The 23,339-nt window shown below is 38.1% G+C and overlaps 1 protein-coding gene across 2 annotated transcripts; it reads left to right on the forward strand.

The window, feature by feature from the left end:
* Positions 1–4,717: 4,717 nt before the first annotated feature.
* prkg2l (protein kinase cGMP-dependent 2, like) lies at positions 4,718–23,116 on the forward strand. Of its 2 annotated transcripts, XM_080449481.1 has the most exons (20): positions 4,718–4,852; positions 6,260–6,494; positions 6,994–7,377; positions 9,001–9,167; positions 9,590–9,703; positions 10,577–10,682; positions 11,276–11,339; positions 11,444–11,521; positions 12,082–12,176; positions 12,344–12,412; positions 14,189–14,287; positions 14,969–15,116; positions 16,280–16,416; positions 18,138–18,227; positions 18,765–18,906; positions 19,184–19,347; positions 20,050–20,172; positions 21,103–21,165; positions 22,304–22,370; positions 22,895–23,116. In XM_080449481.1, the coding sequence occupies exons 2-20, from the start codon at positions 6,370–6,372 to the stop codon at positions 22,988–22,990; spliced, it is 2,331 nt and encodes a 776-aa protein (XP_080305607.1). In that variant the 5' UTR covers positions 4,718–4,852; positions 6,260–6,369; the 3' UTR covers positions 22,991–23,116. The 2 variants fall into 2 exon arrangements, with proteins under 2 accessions (XP_080305607.1, XP_080305608.1); XM_080449482.1 differs by lacking the exon at positions 18,138–18,227.
* Positions 23,117–23,339: the final 223 nt, after the last annotated feature.

Here is a 23,339-nt window from a genome sequence, read left to right on the forward strand (position 1 = left end):
TATCACAAACATAGCATCCAAATTGGGCAGTATTCATAATTGTTAGACTTTAGAAGACTAATGTATCCAAAATAAGTACAGTGCACGCACAGCAATATAACTGTGATGACTGCAGATCATAGCTGCCATAATTTGGATCTTGTATCCAAAACATTTGAATTTTTATAATGGTAGCCCTTTCACACTCCTTCAGTTGGCATTTTCATTATTCATTTGGCCTTGTACCTTTAGATGTGATGAATAATACATATTAATATACATATTGGACATTTTGATTCAAAATAACTGGGCAGCAGATTTGCCTTTAAAATGATTTACTATTTCTTTATTAAGTTTTGTGTGAAAACAGAATATATTGAATGGCCTATTACATACAGTATGTACATCAGCCATATGTTTCAAAGTAACTTTCCTGTTTCATTGAAATCCAATGAACAGAAGCATTCCTTATGCCATTTTGACATCTGTTTTATCAACAGATGTGAGTCAATATAGCATTTCTTTATTTTATTTCGTTTAAAATCTTCCAGGAGTCATTTTTGTATGGGCGGTGGATTGATTAGGGGTAGAGTGGTTGGTTCAAATGTACTTTACCTTTTCAAAACACACCATACAGTATTTTGTGTATGAAATAACATTTTTAACGTGTGGAAATGAAGATTCTCCAGCAGGCTTGATGACAAAATGCTATGATCAAAACCTTGCTTCCTGGCTCGGTGATTCAGTCAAAAGCTTTTAGATATAGTTTTGGGATTTAACCGTGCCCTTGTTTTAAGAGTTTTGGAAGATAGCTGTTTTCACGAGAATGAGACCATGCTGAACATGATGCAGTTATACAACTGTACAGTAGCAAGCAATATCAAACAAAAAGATAGCGTTAGCCTCATAGCATAATTGCCTGAGTCATATTTTTAAAGTTTCCAGGAAAGAAGAAACAAAACATCACTTTCTGCCTAAGTCATCTAGTTGACTTAGGCAAGCATGAGTAAAAAACTCATTTTGCGGAAGTCATATGTTTATCTGCCTTTATTTATATCTGCTTAACTCTACTCTCCTAACACTGCTGCTTCACCCTGCCTTATTGCCAATGTTCACTATCATAATGCTTGTTACATTCAAAAAACATTTCCAGCCCAAGTCAAAAGGTTGGCTTAAAAGCGCTTTCTGCCTAAGTCATTTTGGAATGTAACAAGCATTCTGATTGGCTGAGGACATAGGCAATAAGGCACAATGAGGCAGCAGTGTTAGGAGAGTAGAGCAGAAATGTGAATTTGGCCAACAAAAATATGCTATGAGGCTAACGATATTGATAAACGGAAAAATTGTTCACTCTTTGAGTTCATATGCACGCTGAATCAGAATTTGACTCTTATAGGGGTCTTTAATATGTCCGTACACGGACAAATGTGTCCGTGGCAAAGACTTGGTATTGTCCCTGGCAAATTTTAGATTTTATTTTTTACACACCATTGTAATGTTCTTATTTTGATCATAAGACCCAATTACTGAATGTCAAGTGTCCAGGTTTTCTACAGAATATGTATGACACTTATTTACTATGACACTATGGCATATTAAGAGTCCCAACTAGTACTGGTGGTTCTCAAATGTTTTATTTGCAAGGACCCCCATAACTCTGAGAGTGTACAAATGGAACCAAATGGACCCTTCCATTTGGTTCACTCTCAGAGTTACAGACCTGAACATTTGAACACTCTCAGAGTTACAGACCTGTTATGGTCATTCAGGGCTAGTGTTTTTGGTAATAGTATTGTTGCACTCATTGCACTCAATGTCCGTGGCAAAAATGGAATTTTGTAAAAAAATGTCCACCACAAGCCAGCATGGCGATGACCCCTATTGTCAATATACAATAATTTGTTGTTGGTTTTGCCTGATGGTGTAATCCCTGAAAGTGTTTTTTGGCATTTTTCATTTATTTTTGCACAATGGTGGAGGTAACCTAAACTTTAATTTGAATGGTTATGGACATTGTTAGGAGTATTTTTTTGCTTCATACTGTACATTTCCCTCTTGGCAAAACAATTTCTGTGTCTTGAACATATAGATTACTTATTGCTAATTCAGTATGCCAGTATACTGTACTCTTCATGTAATATACTGTAACTAAGATATGCATCAAGATAGTTTGATGCATGAAATCAGCTTACAGGATATGGCATTTTATTGTTTTATCTATGCACATAATGGCTTTTGGGCCCTATACTGTAAATATATGTAGATTTATTTGTATCATATATCAAATTGCTTAATTCTAATGTAAGGACATTCAAGTAACAGTGTAATCAACCACCTATAATGGCGTGTTGATTCAGATTCTCACTAGTAACTATTTTAGCCACCACAGTTGCTTTAACCACTTTACCTTAAACCTGACTTTTTTCTCCCTGTAAAATTTTGTGAACATTTTTGGTAAATGTTGAGAAAATGTAGAAAGAAATGAGGGTGCAAGCATGGTATAATAGTCAGAGAGACCACCTCATAAACCTGAGGCCATGCACAGGTTAGATCCCCATAAAGCTTTGTGCAAGTGACTAATCTGACCTCTGGAGAATTGTGAGCTGAATGCTAGAATATAAGATTATTATGATGGAAGAGCAGTCCGGTGCCCAAGGGAGATTAACAAACATTCAAGAAGTAATCATAATATATGAGTATTTTAACATTGATATCAAGCCCTCAAAGCAATTGTAGATGCAATGTTTCACATTTTATATGAAGAGCACACAGGTTTTTGGAGTAATCAAAGAATCGCCCAACATTTGATCAGCATTACAGATATGTTTATGATGGTCTGTGCTGTATATATTATTCTTCACTATGCTTGAAGCATTGGTCATAAGGTACAGAAAATACATTATAAGGACATTATAATTCAAAACAATTAAGGATCTTTGCTAGAATATACATTATGACACAAGAATGGAATATGTCATATTTAGATACGTACCACAATGCAGATCTGTAGTACAAACAAATCCAAGAAACATGCGATATACATTATATGCTTTACAGATGCATATATACAGTATATATGTTTGTGTGTGTGTGTGTATATATATAAGTATGTATATAAAATGATGCTTATAATGTGGTGATGGTACTGTACCTCACACTGTACTTCAAGTAAAGTGTTGTTTCAATTTAGCATTAGGTGAATGTACAATATCTTCTTTAGACCCTCATTATTTGCATGTACATCAGGAAATGAAATCTGCAGAAACATTTTAAGTAGTCTACTGTGACCTATTTACCTTGTACTATTTTAATAGGTTCATACTAGAAGATCAAGATGTATATTATCATGAAACCATTTTGTGTGAAAATCTGTATATTTAACCAAATACTACTGTAAAATAGCTGAAAATGGATAAAAGGGCATTTTTATCAGTGCATTTGATGTTAGAACGATGTGCATGCTGATATTATTAGAAGCACTTTGTTAACTTTATTAGCAACATCAATGTAACCTGATTTTTTTTGTGCATTTCAATAACACAAACTGTGGTATTTTTATATGCTATTTATGCACATATATTAGGAGATCTGTCAGTTGAGTGACCATTACCATTTTCCTCTACTGTCAGATTTCTGGTATAGTGCTATTGGAACATTGAATTGAGATGTAAGTTTATTTCCCCAGATTCAATGTGAGTTTGTGGGCCTATCAGCAATTGACATTAAATGCAATCCACAATTTAGTATATATTTAGTAACTTTGAGAGTGGTGTCAGAAATTAATGTTTATAGACTAAATGATGATGTTTTTATTTTCCAAAATTTGTTTTTACCTTTTTATAATCCATAAAACGGCAGCTTTTGTCACTGATAGCCAAAGACAGGTTCACTGTTCAAGACAAGTGAATCTTGATTATTGTCAATGATTCAAAATAAAGAATTACAATTACATCTGCCTGGAACTCATAATGTTTGATGAAAGTCAATTGCGCCCTGCCTTCAGTGGTGCAAAGTAACAAAGTAAAAATGTTCACTGAAGTATTTCCAATTTTCAATACTCTTACTTCTACCCTACATCTCAGTCTCAGAGGCAAATATTGTACTTTTTACTCCACTACAATTATTTGAAAACTTTAGTTACTAGTTACTTTGTAGATTTCGATTATTATTTTAAAAAAATACATTAACCACTTCAGCCCTATACTTTGGCTATTTGAAAATAGCCGATCTACAAGCTCACAACATGTTGCTTTTGCTATTTTCAAATGATTTTTATACATTTTAAAACTGAAATGGGACATCCTGCATAATGAGTACTTTTACTTTTGGTACCTTATTTTGATGGCAATACTTTTATACTTTACCCAAGTACGTTTTGAATTGATTGATTGATTGAATACTGTATTAACAGTTTGCAGAATAAAAAGGCACGGTGGCACAGATTTGACTTGTAACAGAGTATTTCTACATTGCAGTATTGATACTTGTACTTAAGTAACAAATGTGAGTACTTCTTCCATCACTATACCTGCCCTGTTGATGAAGTCTGATTTAAGTCAATGCGTCTCAGGTGTGGTTGATGTAAACCCCTCTGCCACCACCAGGGGTAGCTGTTCTCTCACTGATACATAGACTATACTGTAGCCCACACAACCAACTGTACAGACACAGTACACTTCTCGTCACTTAATTTCAAACGGAGGACAAGCTTTCAGAGACAGATGTCACATACTGCTGGCCCTAATCCCTGAGCCTTTTGTTATTGCGTTTTTTAGCAGCACTTCACCGATTCACCTGAGGACAACACAAGAACAGTAGTAGTCAGTTGTCCACAGAATCTAACTGCTGCTTGAATGTCATCCTGGGCAACACAGTAAGTATATCTAATCACCAACGATTATTTCAGTGGATACAGGATAGGTGGGCACTATAGGGACATCTGGGCACCTCGATGTAAAATTGGCTATTTTGTCTAAAATGTAAAAAAATAAAATAAAATGGTAGGCCTATTAAAGTATACATGATGTGAACATGCACGGTACATCATTATCAGACTTGATTTTATCCTTCAACTTCTTGTTTATGCCCCAGAATGACTGGACATACTACAGATTTTGTAGCTATTTGTAGCAATTGTAGAAATATTAGACCTTAATTGTCGAATGTTTCGAATCATGTATACTTTACATTACTTAAGACAATTTTTTAAATATATATATATATATATATATATATATATATATATATATATATATATATATATATATATAAATATTTAACATTTTGGACAAAATAGACAATTTTACATCGAGGTGCCCAAATGTCCCTAGTGCCCACCTATTTTGTTACCAGGTGATAAAAATGTGAACTTGGGACAAATGTATCCAGTTCACAAAATAACGCCTTTTTTCGGGCATTCTTCATTTGATTTTTAAGTCCTCACTGTATTGCATATTTTAATGTTGTTTTATGCTTTTGCTTTTATTTTATTTTATTTTTATTTTTATTTTTATTTTTATTTTTATTTTTATTTTTATTTTTATTTTTATTTTTATTTTTATTTTTATTTTTATTTTTATTTTTATTTTTATTTTTATTTTTATTTTTATTTTTATTTTTATTTTTATTTTTTTATTTTTTTATTTTTTTATTTTTTTATTTTTTTATTTATTTATTTATTTATTTATTTATTTATTTATTTATTTATTTATTTATTTATTTATTTATTTATTTATTTTTTAAAATTTTTTGCTTTATTGTTAAATTGGTTGCAACTGTAATTGTATTCTTGCTCTGTAAAGCACTTTGAGCTCATGTCATGAAAGGTGCTATACAAATAAAGTTTATTATTATTATTATTTAGTTAACCTATATTTTCCGTCATTAGTTTGTTTATAAAGGTGGTGTGTGCTGTGATGGAAGAAGTACTCACATGTTTTACTTAAGTAAAAGTATCAATACTGCAATGTAGACATACTCTATTACAAGTACAGTAGTAGTCCTGTATTCACATAATAACTTATATCTGCAAAGTAACTACTGTATAGTAACTAAAGTTTTCAAATACTGTAATTGTAGTGGAGTAAAAGTACAATATTTGCCTCTGAGATGCAGTGTTGTATTGAAAATACTCCAGTAAAGCAAAGTACAGTACTTGAGTAAATGTACTTAGTTACTTTACACCACTGGGTGTGTGTAGCCAACTTAATGTCTTAAACCTTGCAGTCATTTCATATTATGGTTCTTTCTGTCAACGTGTTTGTCTTTCATTTTTCTACAGCAGTTTATAGCATGTGAGACAACCAGGAGAGTCAAGGAAGAGAGTGCAAGTTGTCTAAATAATCACAGAGATTTCTCAGACGTAATTACTTGACTTTGCTGGCCGTTCCTATGGTGGCCAGCCACCACCTAGCCATGGGCAACGGTTCAATAAAAGCCCCTAGGGCTGAAGAGAACAGCTGCCTGGTCTCCTCCACCTATAGGGACCCCCCAGGTTGGGATGCAGAGCCCCTCAGGTGAGCCCTTAACTATTTACAATACATATGGTGTACAGTAAAACATTTAAAAAAGCATGGATCCTTACTCTCTTTCAAAACCGCTCTAAAAGATCAGTTACAGGTGGCTGCAATTCGGAACTGGCCCCTGTAAAAAATGCAATCCTATCACCAGAAATGTAAATTCCCAATGTGCCTTGTACTCAGGCCGATTCTACAAATGTCAGTTTTCTGAAAAAAACGTATGTTGCTATATCGGTGGTTCTCAAACTTGTTTATGTCAAGGATCCCTGAAATGTACCCCCACAAGCAAAGATTTGAGTTAACATTTTTTGCTTTAAAAATATATATTCAAAGATTTTTTTTAAATAGCAGATCTGCAAGCGATTCTTTTTAAATAGCAGATCTACAAGCGATTTTTTAAAAATAGCCAAAGTGTAAAATAATGCTTTTTAGCTCAAATCTATAATGACACAGATGCTTTCCCGGCTCTAATGGGTTAACTCGTCTTATAATTCAGGCAGCGGATTGCCCACCTGGAGCAGGAGCTCGCTCGGCGGAACAGAGAGTTCTGCGCACAGGAGCACCAGCTGCAGCATCTCCAGAAGGAGCTGGAGGCCAAGGTCTGCCAGATCGACAAGCTCCAGGATGCCATCGGCTACAACCGCCCCAATCTTCTGGGCCGCTCGCCGCCACCGCCGCCCCGTGGCCGCCTGCAAAGCCACCGCCTGCTCAGTGTCATCAACCAGGGCCCCAGTCGCTTCCACAAGGCGGCGGTGGAGGTCCACCACAGGCTGAAAGCCAAGGATGGCGTGTCCGCTGAGCCCACGTCAGAGAACTTCTGCATTGGGTTGAGGAACGCGCACAAATCCATCGAGAGGGCTTGTGTCCGCAAAAACTCACAGTAAGTGAGCGGGGTCCCCCCCCCCCGGGGCTCTATAGAGCGTGCCAACGTGTCGTCACCACGGGGGGGCGTGGCATTGGGCAATGTTAAGTCAACCTGGTTTTTACCCCTCAAAGATGTCCGCCGCTACCAAAAGACACTTGTTGTTGCCCCCTTCAGGATTTTTGGCACGCTCTATACTACCTGTATGTCAGCTAGTATTTTCCTCTACACCAAATCTGTTAGGTGTGAGCTTGTAGATCAGCTATTTTTGCCAAATGTTTGCCCCAGAATAAGGACGCTAGCGGCTATATAGGGTTCAAGTGGTTAAAAGAGGTCATATAAGTAATGCTATGTTATGGTACACAATAAGATATGTACCCTACTGTATAGGTTAATGGCAGTCGAGAAGCACAGTAAATCCACAAAGCCTGGTTTATTTTTGATAGTATTATAATTGGACCAGGTTTGCCTCTCCCATGGGAAACAGTCATGGCAGGAACACGAGAGAGCTCTGTCAGGCCTTTGTAGCGTCAGCGCTTTTAGCAGATCTGAAAGCCTGTATTTGCATCAGAGGATAATAACAAGGAAACAAAAGGCGACAGGATCTAAACGCATGTGCTGGCTCATTATGGGCTTCAGTTACACAACCCATACTGCTTCCCCTGCCCACTACTCTCAGACCCATTCAGATATATCATCTGTGTGATGTGGTAATCAGGGGACTCGTAGGACGGACAAACACCCAGGGAAACACTCAGAGATATGGATTGGAGCTCAAATATGAAAGGTTTGGCCAGTCCTGTGACAGGCACAGGCGCAGGCACGTGCACACATACAGTAGGAGCCAATCAGTGCCCAAGTACCTGTCTGATCACCTTCATAGGAGAAAATGCCATTTTTATGCATGCATGATTTCTCTCATTTCTCTTTCTTGACGAACTGAACACCACAGTTGCTGTTTGCCATGCTCTCATTCAATACTAAGGCTTTTCTTTTGCCTGGTCCCTATTTTTTCCTCTCGTGATAAGTCTGGTTTTAGGAGGTTAGTTTTTCCATTGAGAAATGTAGACCCTGGTGTTGGGAAGGACACCGGGTTTGAATACCAGGTTGTACATAATATATAAAAGTTATGGATTGCATGGGGCCTTTAAAGGACCATACCAGCGTTCTGGCATGTTTTGTCCATTGCCCACAACTCATGGTATACTGGTTTGCTTGATCTCCGAGGAAACCATTGGAATTTCAGGAAAATCTACTTGCAGAGATTTGAAACTTACTTGAGATAGATAATGCAAGGCAGTAAAAGTAAGTACGCAGTTCTTTTTTGTCAAAGTTACAAGTTATGTTTTAATGCATTTTTAAACCCTATACACTTCGCTGTATGTCCAATAGCTTGTAGGTCTTCTTTCTCCGAATGTTCACTTTCAATTCATTTAGGCGACACCATAATATAAAATATGGTACCCTTGTTTACTAGCTAATTACTTACTAACTAATGAAGAGTTAATCAGATGCTTTGTTAATGTCATAATGACATAAAATCAGTGTTGCAGTAACGTTGATTTCCTGTTGCACCAGATCTTCAGAATTGGTGACTTTTTGGCACTGTTTGTCTGAATCTCTCTGCTTCATCTTCTCCAGTACCAAGAAACTCATCAATGACGCACTCATGAATAATGACTTTCTGAAGAAACTGGAGCCACAACATACTAGGGAGATGGTTGACAGTATGTATGAAAAAATCTACACCGAAGGCCAGCTTGTGATCCACGAGGGCGAGTCTGGAAACTACCTGTATGTGCTTGCAGGTCAGATCGACATAATACCTGTTTCTATTGCAGTCATTGCCATTTCTTGTTGATGGAAAAGCTTAGAATGTTGTTTGTATTAACGATTAACGTTAACCAATTCCACTTGATTTCAAGATGATGAACTTGATTTAGCCTATTTTTCTTGTATGAGCTTCTCATGCATGCACTGACAGCATGATACCTAAATATTAAATTTTATTTATTTATAGCATTTTGAGACTGTAATGGGTCTATTAAGATCTTATAATGTCTGTCTATGGTGGATTAGAACAATCAGTACTGAATACTTACAAAACAAGTTGATATGTTAACAGGGAATATGAGTATTATAGATAGTCAAATACATTTTTGATTGTGCAACAAATGCCTTAAATTTATTTAAATGCCTTAAATGTCTTTAAATGTTTTCAATATTGCAGAGGGTTTGCTGGAGGTGATACAGAATGGCAAGTTGTTAGGTCAGATGCGTCCAGGAACAGCGTTTGGAGAATTGGCCATACTGTACAACTGTAAAAGAACTGCAACTGTCAAAGGTGCAGAACCCATGTCTGTTGATGAACAAAATCAATCTATCGATCAAGCTTTATTTAATTCTCTGAAGACACACTGAGGGTTGACAACCTCTTTTCCAGTGGTTCCGAGATTACAAATTAAGTAAAACACAAAACAACATGAAAGACTCAAGGAAATTAAATTACTAAATAAATAGTGTTCAAAATCACATTGCATAAGTTCATCCACACAAGTACATCATTTAAAACGGGTGTGATTAAGATTAAGCAGAGTTGATATATCTGACTGAAACTGCCCCAGGGGAACAAAGGAATGGAACATACAGTGTAAAGTTATGCAGGGGCACAAAACTTAAAAGCGGTCTTTCCGAGGTGATAGCAAGGGAGAGCCAACCAACCTTGTTATAGAGGATGCAATGGTGGATACTGAAACTATCGGCAGTTATGAATCTGAGATTGATAAACTGAATCTAATGTTTTAAGTGTGTCTGCATTTCTGTAAATGATGTCCCCCCCCATCATCCAAAGCAGCCATATATGTTTTATATCACCCCATTGGGACACTATATTTATTCAACATTTCTTCTGATGCTCTCGTCCTTTAACAACCATATCCCTACATACGAGGTGTGTCAGAAAAGTAACAGGACTGTGGCAGCCACACTCATGACTCAATGCTAATTAAGTAACCGCTTATGTCACTGTGTTGTGAACATCTCACCACTATTCTGCTATAGTATTTGTTCACTTCTCTCACTCTGTGCTACTGTTCAAATGGAACCAAATAGAGACCCTTACCATTTTGTTCCATTTATTTTGTACACATTTAAATGAACACCATTATGATGTGCCGATAGCCATAGTGCTATGATAATGGTTTTGCTCTTTGTGCAGCTGTGTCCCAGTCTCATATCTGGGCTTTGGATCGGCGAACGTTCCAGACTATTATGATGAGAACGACCCAGGCCAGGCATGAAGAGTACTTCAGCTTCTTGCGCAGGTAGACCCTGATAGTCGTCCAAATAATGTGAAATTAAGTATTGCTTTCTATTCAGCCAAATCTGTGCTGGTCAGGTTTTGATTCAGTTTGGTTTAACATTTTACAGGTCAGCAGGTTCATACAAGGTTTGTTAATGTGTTACCATTAAACATAACGGTAAAATAAATTCTTACATTTTCCCTTTCACTTTCTCTCACATACCTCCTGTAGTAGCTCTGCAGAAAAAGGGTACAGGCTAGGGGTACATCTACCACATTGAGAAACACTGCATTAGGCCACAAACCCCCCATCTCATGTGATTTGTATCACTGACACTGAAACCTCAATTTACACTGTAAAATCCTCAGTGTACACTCAGAGTTACAGACCTGTAAGGGTCCATTTGGTTCCTAAACTATTAATTATTTACCTGGGGACCCTCAGGACCTCTGTGTGTCTCTGGACCGCAAGTTGAGAACCTGTGGTGTTTACAATGATACGGAACGTAGGTTAGTTTAGCACAGGACAGTAAATACTGTTACAAGTTCAAAGATGTAAGTGAATTACTGTAATTGCGTCTTTAACCTAAGGCATATCTTTTGCTTGTCCCAAAGTGTGACCATACTCAGAGGACTACCTGAGGAGAAACTGGCAAAGATCGTTGATTGTCTGGAAATTGTGAGTGTTTCCAAAAATGTGTTATTTTTCATATTTACTTTCCAATTTGGTACAGTATGTCCATTTGAATTGACAACACTGAAGTTACCCTCATGTTTTTCTAGGACTATTTTGATAAAGGGGAGTATATTATTCGAGAAGGTGAAGAGGGCAGCACTTTCTTTATTATAGCAAAAGGAGAGGTGAGATATCTGCATTATTTTTCTCATGGATAAGCATTAAGCAGTCTTATTGTTTTTCCTTCTTCTCATGGTTTTGAGATCTGATCTCAAAACCATGCATCGGGTATCACTTTTCAACCCTACGGTAGAAAATAAATTATTATTATATTATTTATGGTATTTGATATGTCTTTTGAAATAACTCCAGTATCTCTTCATGTATCTATATTCTATACTGAAATGGAAGACATTCTGTAATCAACACATGGTTTCGGGATTACAAGCAAGACGTGTTCAGGCAGACAACTCAATAATGTAATTAATTCCCTGTAATTCTATTTGGCATATCTCTTAATTGTACATTTTTCATGCTTACGAGGAATGAATAGAGACTGAGCCTTGATGCCAAACTAGGCTTCAGATATCTACTGTATGCTCAAATATGCTCAATGAAAATAATTAATTAAATCCAAGAGTTTTCTGGCTGAAATAATAGCTTTGTGAAATACTCTTATCCTTAGCATTTTTCAATGACTGAAGCTGTGAAATTTGCTATGATATTTGGTGCGTTCATTCTACAGGTGTCAGTCACTCAGTCCACAGAAGGCAGTAATGAGCCCCAGGAAATTAAAACATTGGGGGTAGGCGACTACTTTGGAGAGAAAGCCCTCATAAGGTAAAAACTCACACTTCTTAGACAGTGTTGTTGAGTTGTTTTTTAGACTGACAAAGACATTAGTATGCAGGGGAGCGGTGGTAATAGCATAATAACATTGCATTGCATGTAAATTAGGGTTGTTTTCAGTATTGCATTTGACTCAATGTTGTCCTTTGTCTCTATAGTGAGGATGTGCGTTCAGCCAACATACTCTGCACTGAGAATGACACACAGTGCTTGGTGGTGGATAGAGAGTGAGTAGTGCACTAGTATGAATACACAGTATACAGTAGATACTGTAACACACTCACAACAGATCTCAGTCAACATTTTATTTGCAAACACCCTTAACCCATTAAGACCTGAGGACGATTCTACAAATGCCTTCTAAATCGTGTCAAGGAGCCCCAAATTGATGGGGCTCCTTGACAATGTTCTAAATCCTAAGAGTTTTCTAAAAAATCACACCCAGTGTGAAGAGAGTGGTGCCTTTCATGAGTTCATTTCGTTAGTTACTTTTTACAGACTTTGATGACTTCAAAGTATTTTTACTCATTTTAAGTACTTTAAAATGTTTTTACTGATTTTTACGTGTTTTTACTCATTTTAACATCTTTTAAGTATTTTTTACTAATTTTAAGTATTTTTACTCATTTTAAGTATTTTTTACTCAGTGTAGGAAGTTTAAAATGTCTTTACTAATATTTAAGTATTTTTACTCATTTTAAGTATTTTTACTCATTTTAAGTATTTTTACTCAAAAGTGTGTGTTGTGTGTAAGTGTGTGTGTGTGTGTGCGTGTGTGTGTATAATTTGTGTAACTGGTTGCATCTTTGTGTTGCAATCAGCCGCAGCTGTTGAGGCTGTGCTCAAACATACAGAGAGGCTCATACGGACGGACGGACGGACACACAGACACACAGACACACACCAGGACAAAGTCACTCCTTGGAGTGGCTAGCACCACTCAAAAACGTATGATGCTATATATATATACTGTAGCTAAAATCTAAAATGACACCAGATGTTTTCCTGGCTTTAATGGGTTAAACATAGGCATGCCAGGCCGCAGTTGTAAATAATAATTTGTTCTTTAAAAAAAAAAATGCATTGATCTCCAGCGGATGGTGATCGAGCATGTTTGTACCGAAAGTCTTTTAGTCAATCTTTTTTTTTATTTTTTTTAAAAGATTTTTTTGGGGGCTTTTATGCCTTTATTGACAGGATAGTAGGCTGACAGGAAATGGGGAGAGAGATGGGGATCGACATGCAGCTAAGGCCGTCGGGATCGGAACTTGAACCCGCAACGCGCTGTCAGGCTACTTTGGAGCCTAGGTGCCCAGACCGTTACGCCAGCGGTCCCGGCCTCTTTGAATCATTCTTAAGAGTGGTGTTGTTGGTGGCACACTCTTGACTACCTGTGCCAACCACATGTCCGCTACAGATGGTGTGGTGAAGCTTTTACTATTTCACAGACGGCAAGAGGCACAGACATTAGCGTACAAAGAGAAGAGAAGGGGGGGGGGTGCACGAAGTGCTCACAATGGAAAGGGTCCATCACAGGGGTGTGGCGGGTCGCAAGATTCAGAGTTTGGTTTTATCCGAATTAAAAAGGGAGAGGATATGCAATGATTTAATATGATTCAATTGAAACATCTAACATCCTTATCTTTCTTTCAATCTTTTTTTTAAATTTTCTTTGTTTTTCTTCCTTTGATCACCATGCTATAACTGACCTTTCTTCTGGAGAGGCTACTTAGGAACACACACACACACACACACACACACAGACACACACGCACGCACGCACGCACGCACGCACGCACGCACGCACGCACGCACGCACGCACGCACGCACGCACGCACACACACACACACACACACACACACACACACACACACACACACACACACACACACACACACACACACACACACACACACACACACACACACACACACACACACACACACACACACACACACACACACACGCTCTCACTGAATTGGATGTTGCTTCCTTTCTCCAGTAACTTCAACCAGATGGTGGGCACCTATGAAGAACTTCAGACCTACCTGAAAGAATACGTTGAAGAGCTGTCCAGGTGTGATGAGAGGAGAAATGCTTTGTGAGTAAAGTAAAAACATATCTAAGTCACCTCAATCATTTCACCTCTAATGTACACACTCTGTAGAAGACACATTGGCAATCTACAGCATTAGCACCTGGAACGCCTGGTAAAGAGAGTGGCTTGCTATCGTGCTACTGTACATCGCTTCCAGGCTTCTTTACATGGCTTTAAGCGTTATAAAGTTACGATAATGATACTAGTAGCATACCATGAAATGAGGGTAATGCAGACAGCAGAATAGCTAAATAAAAGTGCACATGGCTAACAAGAATATGACAGCCTAATAAACATCCAAAATAGAGCTAAAATACTGTAGGCCCTATGTTGATGAGATTTTAATGTATGAATTGGGTGTATATCTAAAAGATATATAACGTGTATATCCAAGTGTGTATACTGTATGAAAACGTCAGCTGTTCAGCGCTGCTTCTGGTCAGGTCTACGTTAATTAACCACTTTCAAGCTGGTGCCCCTATTTTCGCCATGTCATTATAGTCCGAAACTCTTTAAATAAATTCAGATTTTCAAAAAGCTTATACATCGGCTATTTTCACTATTCATCGTACAATAAATAGTGAATAGTGGTTTAAAAAACAACAACAATTAGACCAATGTCATCTATACTGTATACAGTATGTATGTACTGTATTCATATACTGTATTGTTGTCTTCTCACAGGCCCCAGTCGCCGCAGATGGACCCAGCATATGCCCAGGAGATGAAGAGGCTGCGTGAGAGAACAGCTCTCCTGCTTCATCACCAGCCCTTCCAAGGCCTGGAAGTCATCGCCACGCTAGGTGTGGGTGGCTTTGGGAGAGTGGAGCTGGTAAGACATCATCTGCTGATTACTTACTGTAGCAAGAGCAAAGGAGTCGCAAACTATAACTATAAAACACAGCACAAATAGCAGGTATACAAGCTCAAGCTTGTAAATCGAGCTTTCCTCACAAATGGAGACATTTCTATCTGGATGGGAGATATTTCTTCAAATATGACGCCTCCTTCCGCAGGGCATGTGGTGGTCACTGAGCTACAGTAGAGTCACTAGACTGGAGCAAACCAACTGAGCATGTGTAGGATATTTTATATCTGCATATCTGACAAACTTTGCTTGAATAAACAAAGGAAGCATTGATTATATCCTATTTGACACCATTCTTTGATAGAAAAATTTACATGGTTGTAAACATCTTACACATCATTGCACTTTATGAAAAAGCAGATTGGCCATCCTTTGGTTGAGATGTATGTTTAAAGCTCTGCTTGGTTTGGTCCCTATTTATCTCTGTACATATTATCTTAACAGAAGTCAGGGACGCTACAACATCCTTGGCTGACTGTTCCACATGCTTGTACAGAGCTGGGGGAAAAAATGCCTTTAAACATGCTGCCCCCCTCTGTCTGGAACACCTCCCAGAAAAACTTACCGTAACCACTTGGGGAACAATAGCCAAAAATAGCAGATGGCTTGTAGATCAGCTATTTTTGGCGAAGAGATTTGGTGTAGGCATGAAAAGAATATCCAAGTACAGTTGTAACTCAAGTCCGTTTCTCTAAGAATATAGGGTTTAACGGGTCATTTTACTTTCAAACCTATTTGAGGTCATTTTAACGTCTACTCTGGCTTTTGTGAGCACCCCAGACAGTTTTAAGTTGCTTGATTCAGTTAGATATTTGATATTCATTTAATCAGACCCCTTCCTACACAAACCCATTGAAACTTCAAACTCCATTTTAACCATGTTAGATTCAATGAAAACACACGTCCTTGGTTCTGGTGAGTGGTGACTGATATTGGCCTTCTAATGTGTGAGGGGCCGTGATTTTTCAATGGCTTTTTTCATCTATAAAAAAAAAAAAAAAAATCTTTTTATAAAATGAAAAAATAAAATAAATGAAAAGACAGCACTGAACTCTGGGTTATGAAATTTGTGTTTGTATAATAATACAGACAATATCTCCTGACTGCATTTGTTCCTTGTTTCTCAGGTCAAACTGAAGGATGAGGACACCACCTTTGCTCTGAAGTGCATCAAGAAGAAGCACATTGTAGACACAAGACAGCAGGAGCACATCTACTCTGAGAAGAACATTCTTCAGCAGACCAACTCACAATTTATAGTCAGGTGTGTCTTAACTTAAGCCTAATTTATATTCCATAGAATGACTGTCACTTGCCTAAAAGCGACAGTCTACACATAGTTAGCTTGAAGATCTTTTCTTTTTAGAAAAGTGACAATTGTTGTGCAATGGAGTATAAATGCACTCACGCACTCACGCACGCACGGACGCACGCACGCACGCACGCACGCACGCACACGCACACGCACACGCACACACACACACACACACACACACACACACACACACACACACACACACACAATAGTGTAGTAATTCAGCAGAGTAAAACAGATTGACACATAGGCCTACACCTTTTATTCCAGTCTCTTAAGCGACTATGTATCTCTGTTATGTAAATCTTAAAATCTTTCCACTTTTTTGTTTTTAGTGCCTCAATCATTGCATGACAAATTTGCAAACTGTCTGTCCCATATTGACAGTTTGTCTCAAGGCTTTCCAGTCCTGGCCTGCTGGCCTGATAGCCTGAAGATAGGAGGGTTAGACAAGCCACTGTTATTGTCCAGTGTAACCACTGAAGTACTATACCTTGGGATCTGGATAGAAAGCCTACGGCATGTTATGGTGCATTAGGCTTACTGTAATATGCCACAATTATGCAAAGCGCTAAATCTACTCAAAATGTTGAAGAAAATGTAATAATTATTGTTGTGAAGTTGATCCTCTGGTATTTGTCTTGTTGGTCAGTTCAGAATTGTGCAATATGACACAATGATCATATTGTGCATGGCTCATTATCTGCAAATTTATGCTGAGAGAGCCCTTGAGTTATTTCCACAGAATGAATAAAAGAACAGCTCAGAAAGGGTCAGTTCCAATATTGTCTGGATCTGTTAGACATAAAAGAGAATTTAATTCATATTGTCTTTCAGTGGCAAATGAATAATTTATATTTTGGTGGCAATAACGAAGCAAAGTCACAAATCGAAAAACAAGAACAATTTTGTACCTTCTTTGTAGCCATGTAACCTCATAACATATTGTAAGTTAATATGAAATAATATTCTACTCAGACTTCTATCCACATTGCTTTAGATCAGAGCTTGTATAGAACCAAATAAGTCTAACCATTGAAAAGAAAATTATAACTTTGACGCAGTACCTTTAACAGATATGGCAAACCTAAGCTCAAATCACCTCTAGACTGAAAGTCAGGTCTAGATTAAATGACTCATGCAGTGCTGTCCTTGAAAAACAAGGTTACGATTGAGGTGTTTCTTCAATGAAGTGAAAAGGGAGGCCTCGCTACTCATGTTAGGTTTCCCAGTAGGGTTGCTAAGGAGCCTCTTTAGAGAATGTCTTTTTGTGATGGGTCCCACCATGGCAGGGTTTGACTTATCTGGCCTGTGGCATTCAAAGACAAAAGCCACAAGCAAACACTGCAATCAGCTGTCACTCAAGGGAAAAGTTCAGCTGCAAAGTGTTGTTCAATTTCTCTCACTAACACACACATTCTCAGTGAACAATTTTTACTGAGACTACTTTAAATTCATTTAGTTTTTAAGGAAGAATTAAAGAATGACGATTCATGCTGAGAAACCATAAGATGTTAATGCATTATAAAGGAGCATAGTTTGATAAATACTCTTTATACTTTATTACTCTTTATATAAATTTAGTTGGCTTTAAAGGTTTCACCTACTTTTTCAATGAGCATCTGAATTTTGATGCACTGCAGTGAAATATTCTCTTGACATTATTTCAGGTTATTCAGGACATTTCGGGATGAGAAGTTTGTCTACTTGCTGTTGGAAGTTTGTCTTGGTGGGGAGTTATGGAGTGTACTACGGGACATGTGAGTGTATACACAGAAAAATCACCAGCACTCATGGAAATGGCAGCATGATGCTGCGTTTCGACAGAGCCTTCCTCTGTGTAATGATCAATCAAACCAGGTGTGTCACTTTTAGCCCATTTAGATCAGAGGCCGATTCTAAAAACGGCTTCTAAATCTGAAAAACTTTAAATATTAATCAAAAATGTTAAACAAAATGATGTTGCTATATACTTTACGTAGCAACAACAACCCCAAAAGGGGTTCCCGGATTGAAACGTATAGTTATGTATAGGGGTTCCCAGTCTGAAGGGGTCCTGGGTGAAACAGTAAGCAGTAAGAGTAGACGAAATGTGAAAAAAGTATGAAATGTACGTGTGTGTGTGTGTGTGTGTGTGTGTGTGTGTGTGTGTGTGTGTGTGTGTGTGGGGGTGTGTGTGTGTGTGTGTGTGTATACACCCATTGCAATGGTTAAAAAAGTAAAATGCAAAGTCCAAGCATGGGTATTTTCCTAATCCAGTGGCTACATTACTGTATTTTTATTATCTTTTCACCAAGGAGTTTCTTCGATGAACCCACAGCTCGGTTCTGCACTGGCTGTGTCTTAGAGGCCTTTGATTACCTCCACTCCAGAGCAATTGTCTATAGGGACCTGAAACCTGAAAACCTAATGCTGGATTCTGAGGGTTACGTCAAAATGGTAATAAACATCTTGTTTATTATGCACTAAATAAGACTTACTTTGCAGTGCATGCATAATATTATTATTATTAGTTGAGCCACTAATGGGAAACTATTGTAAAGAGCCTGTGCGTTTGTCCGTACTGCATGTACAGTAATGTATGTCACACGCATGTACAGTAATGTATGTAACTCCAAACATGGCTCAGCTATGCATAATTCAAGGTTTCCTTGTTGTTATTATTATTATTATTATTTTAAATCATTATTATTATTACATATGATCCATTCTACAGGCCGACTTTGGCTTTGCTAAGAAGCTCGGCCTGGGGAAGAAGACATGGACATTCTGTGGGACTCCAGAGTATGTGGCACCAGAAGTCATCATGAATAAAGGCCATGACTTTGGAGCTGATTGCTGGTCCTTAGGCATACTCATCTTTGAGCTGCTGACTGGCAAGTGAGTCGTTATGGCAGAATGTATTTATTAAGTCGTGATAGATTCACATTTCAGAGTGCCCTACAGTATATAGGAGAAAACTAATGGTCTCCGCCAGGCCGAAGGCGTAGCCGAGAATATTTTTTCGTCCCCGTCCGTCCGTTCTTGTGTGTATTCGTCCATCCGTCTGTGTACAGCTAATCTCCGGCACCGTTGGACCGATCAGTGTGAACTGTGCACACACACTCCCTGGAGTGTAACATCTGCCTGTTATAGCGCGACAAATCGGTACACATTATCTCTGGGGTCATGTGATCAAGATGTATGAGTTTGATTTCTCAGATCCCGTTCCAAGTGGCTATGACCAAAGTTTGCGGGCCCTGGCAAGGCAACCCGGCCTGGCGGAGACCTGTGCTTAGAGGAGCACACTTTTCTAGTTTAACTATGGAGCCATAGAACATACGGCCAAGATACATTTAACTGAATCCTTCTTTTGTTTAAGAGGTTCTTGGTTAAAACTTCATTATGTGATACATTATCAATGTTCAATGTTTTTGTTTCTGTTTGGCAAGAGACTCATCATGTACTTCCTTCATCCCTATTTAGTGAAGGTATTCCTATTTGGAGTCTGTTTTTTAACGTTTTGAGTCAGCAGTAGTATGCATTGCCTATGTTGTCTATGCTCTCTTTGTTCCTCTTTCATTTTGTGGTCTCTTCCACCAGTCCCCCCTTTGTTGGCTCAGACCCAATGAAAATCTACACCATGGTCCTCCATGGCATTGAGAAGATAGACTTTCCCAAGAATGTAGGGAAGCGTCCAGATGACCTTATCAGGAGACTCTGCAAGTATGCACTCACTGTACAGTACAGCTGTGATTGGGCTAAGATACAGACGTGTACTCACAGCCCTGATTGTGATATTGTTTTTATGCAACAGTTCTAGTACAATTCTACAACAAACTTAATTATCAAGTAATGGGAGAAAACGGTTCCATCAACCAATACAGTTCCCTAAGTAGTCAGTCTCGGCTATGTGGGTACATAAATAACAAGAAAATGGCTAATTTGCATTTAGTCGCATGACCATGCTTCTCTGCGAAAATAACTAGTTTTCATGGCTGTCACTCAAACGAAAATAAATAATACTTTTTTAAATGAAGAAAATTGAGGCTTAACATGAATTAGCAAGCTAGTGGAATCATAATATGTTACAGTAATACAAAAATCCAGTGCTGTTATACCAGCACGGAAAATGCCTGTTGTTCAATAAAATTACTCAACCAGGACAAACTTTTGTTCAGTATACTGTGAATATGTAATGAGCTTGAGCTTTCTTTTGTTATCTGAAAGACAGTAGGGCATGAATACATACATACATTAAATGAATGCAATGCATGTATAATTATACATTACACATTTGAACAGTGTTTACTGTAGCATCTGCCTGCACATTGCTGATTAGGGCATCTGTGATTTTTCCTGTGTTAAAAGCCGGCAAGCAGCATCATTTAGAAATAATTGGCGGATGGTGGCCTTGTAGTGATGTTGCACACGTCAGTCATACAATTAGTGTCATATCAACTAGTATTCCCTGGCTCCATTTCAGGGGGTTGTGGCAGAGCTTTAGCTCCGCTAATGTTTTAAAGTAATTTAATTGTGTGTGTGTCCTGGTGAAATGACCAGGCTGGTTGTTTATTTTTATTGCTGTAACGTTAGATCCAGATGGTTATTAAAGACAGACATAACATCACCATACACATTACTCTCTCCCCTCAGGCTCAGCCCTGTGGACCGGCTTGGCAATAAAAAGAACGGCATCGTCGACATAAAAAAACACAAGTACGTTTACTCTCAATAATAGCTAATTTAACGTTTTATAGCACTTTTGTTTACACTTTTAGTTTACAAAAGTTTACATAATGCTTTCAGGAAATGATGAAAAAGGAAATATTATTTAAATAACTGAAGATCACGTTCTGCATGCACTACCTCAAAGAACACAATCTTCTTGCTGTCAGCTACTCAGGCCATTATTCTATTACGCCCCCACCATTTTCCTAAGTGTCACGTGGTAGCTGGCAGGGGACAGTACTTGCCACACATTGTCTGTTTAGCCAACATTGCGTAACAAGCAGCAGTTCCCACAGGGTAACAATTAGAATGCAGATTGAGGGTGAAACTTGCAGAAATCTGTCTGCCACTTCACTATGGCATGGTAGGAGACAAGAGACTGGGGAAAGAGAGTTGTCCGCTTCTTGATTTTAACATGGCCAGCATGTACTTCAGGAGAACAGTGTGGATTATGGCATGATTTAAAATAGAAAGCTAGGCATGCTTTTTTTCTTAGGCGACAAATTTCCTATTATATAATATGCCGTGTTTTGAGCATTAGTACGATATATATTTTTTGGACGATGTATAGTGTATTTTGTGGCAACAGGTTTTTTTTTGTTGCTTTATTTAACCAGGAGTAAAATTCCATTGAGATTAAAAATCTATTTTCCAAGGGAGTTGTGGGGCACAGTGTATAGCATTGCAAATTAAAACCCAAGCAACACAATAAAACTAGGAATTTATGAAATAACTATTTAAAGAATTAAAACATACTGTAGTACAGTAAGACACTTTTTTAACAACATAGGACAGACAGTATGTCATTTGTTTGATGGCATAGTGTAATAAGATGTTTTAACAAAATCCTATGAACGTCAATCAAATAAATCACCGCATATGGAGCCAGAGTGTGCAACCTTATCCCTGCTTTTTCAGTATCATGTCAATTTCATGTCAGTATCAAGGTTAGTCATAGTCAGTATCATGTCAGTATCATGTCGGCACGACAGCTTACAATACTGCAGAGGGTGAAAAAAGGTGGTGTTTCTTTACGTTTTGCCCTGTTTGATTAACCAAGTTTTTTTAGTTACATAGTTTGTCTAATTTTGGTAAATGTAGTCAGTGATATTGTGATATTTTGCAGATGGTTCCAGGGCTTCAACTGGGTGGGCCTGAGGCATCGGCAGCTGCTGTCTCCGCTGAAAAGAGAGGTGAAGCATTTACCAATACATTCATGTTACCCAACAATGAGCACTTTGATTGATTTTTGATTGATTGAATACTTTATTAACAAGTTGCAAACAGTACAGCGAGTACAATTACACAAGCAATGCTAAAAAGGATTACACAAAAAAGCCCTGAGGGCTTGTTTCAATTTGTGGTCCTCTCCTGTTTCCTGGACACAAAGAGTTGATTAAGTTTGAACAAGGTATAATGTGAATTAAGCAAACGTTGCACTCGTTAGCGTCCCTAACCTGGGGGGAACATGCAGTGAAAATATCAGATCTACAAGCACACAAAGCCGATCTACAAGCGCACAAAGCGTTGCAATGTCACGCGTTGTGTGCTTGTAGATTGGCGCATTATTTTCGGCGAAGACATTTAGTTTACAGCAAAAATGAGCAGGCCTAGACCCCTGGGGGGAGACTCCAGTTAAGATAAGTATATAGGCTATAGGGTTTACAGTAAGTGGCTAACAGACAATTATATAATCAATAAAATGTCCCTCCTTCAGGTAAAGGGGCCCACGGACCACAGTCACTTTGACCTGTTCCCTCTTGACCTGGATGAGCCTCCCAATGAACTGTCTGGCTGGGACAAGGACTTCTAAAGCCCAATACTTTCAAAACTATACACTGGATATAAATACAAACAAGTCACATTTTTACACTCAGAAGCGTCTTTTGTTTGTTTGTTTGTTTGATTGATTGATCTTTTTTCTCCTCAGCGTTTGCAAATCTGTCACATTTAAAATAAAAATGTATTGATCTTTTTTTTTTTCTGGTCCCATAAATGCAGTCTGTGGCAGTGTCTAACCAGTAACAGAAAGTTATTTTACCGTTTTTTATTTCCTTCGCTATCTTAAGCTCCAAGATGTGCCATTATCACTATTGCTTCCCCGTTAAGGTGCCATAGAGTGGCAGAACGCTACCTTCCCCCTGCTGAGATGCGACAGTGGA

The sequence above is a fragment of the Gymnoscopelus braueri genome (genome assembly GCF_963280865.1).
Source record: "Gymnoscopelus braueri genome assembly, chromosome: 14".
Taxonomy (NCBI): Eukaryota; Metazoa; Chordata; class Actinopteri; order Myctophiformes; family Myctophidae; genus Gymnoscopelus; species Gymnoscopelus braueri.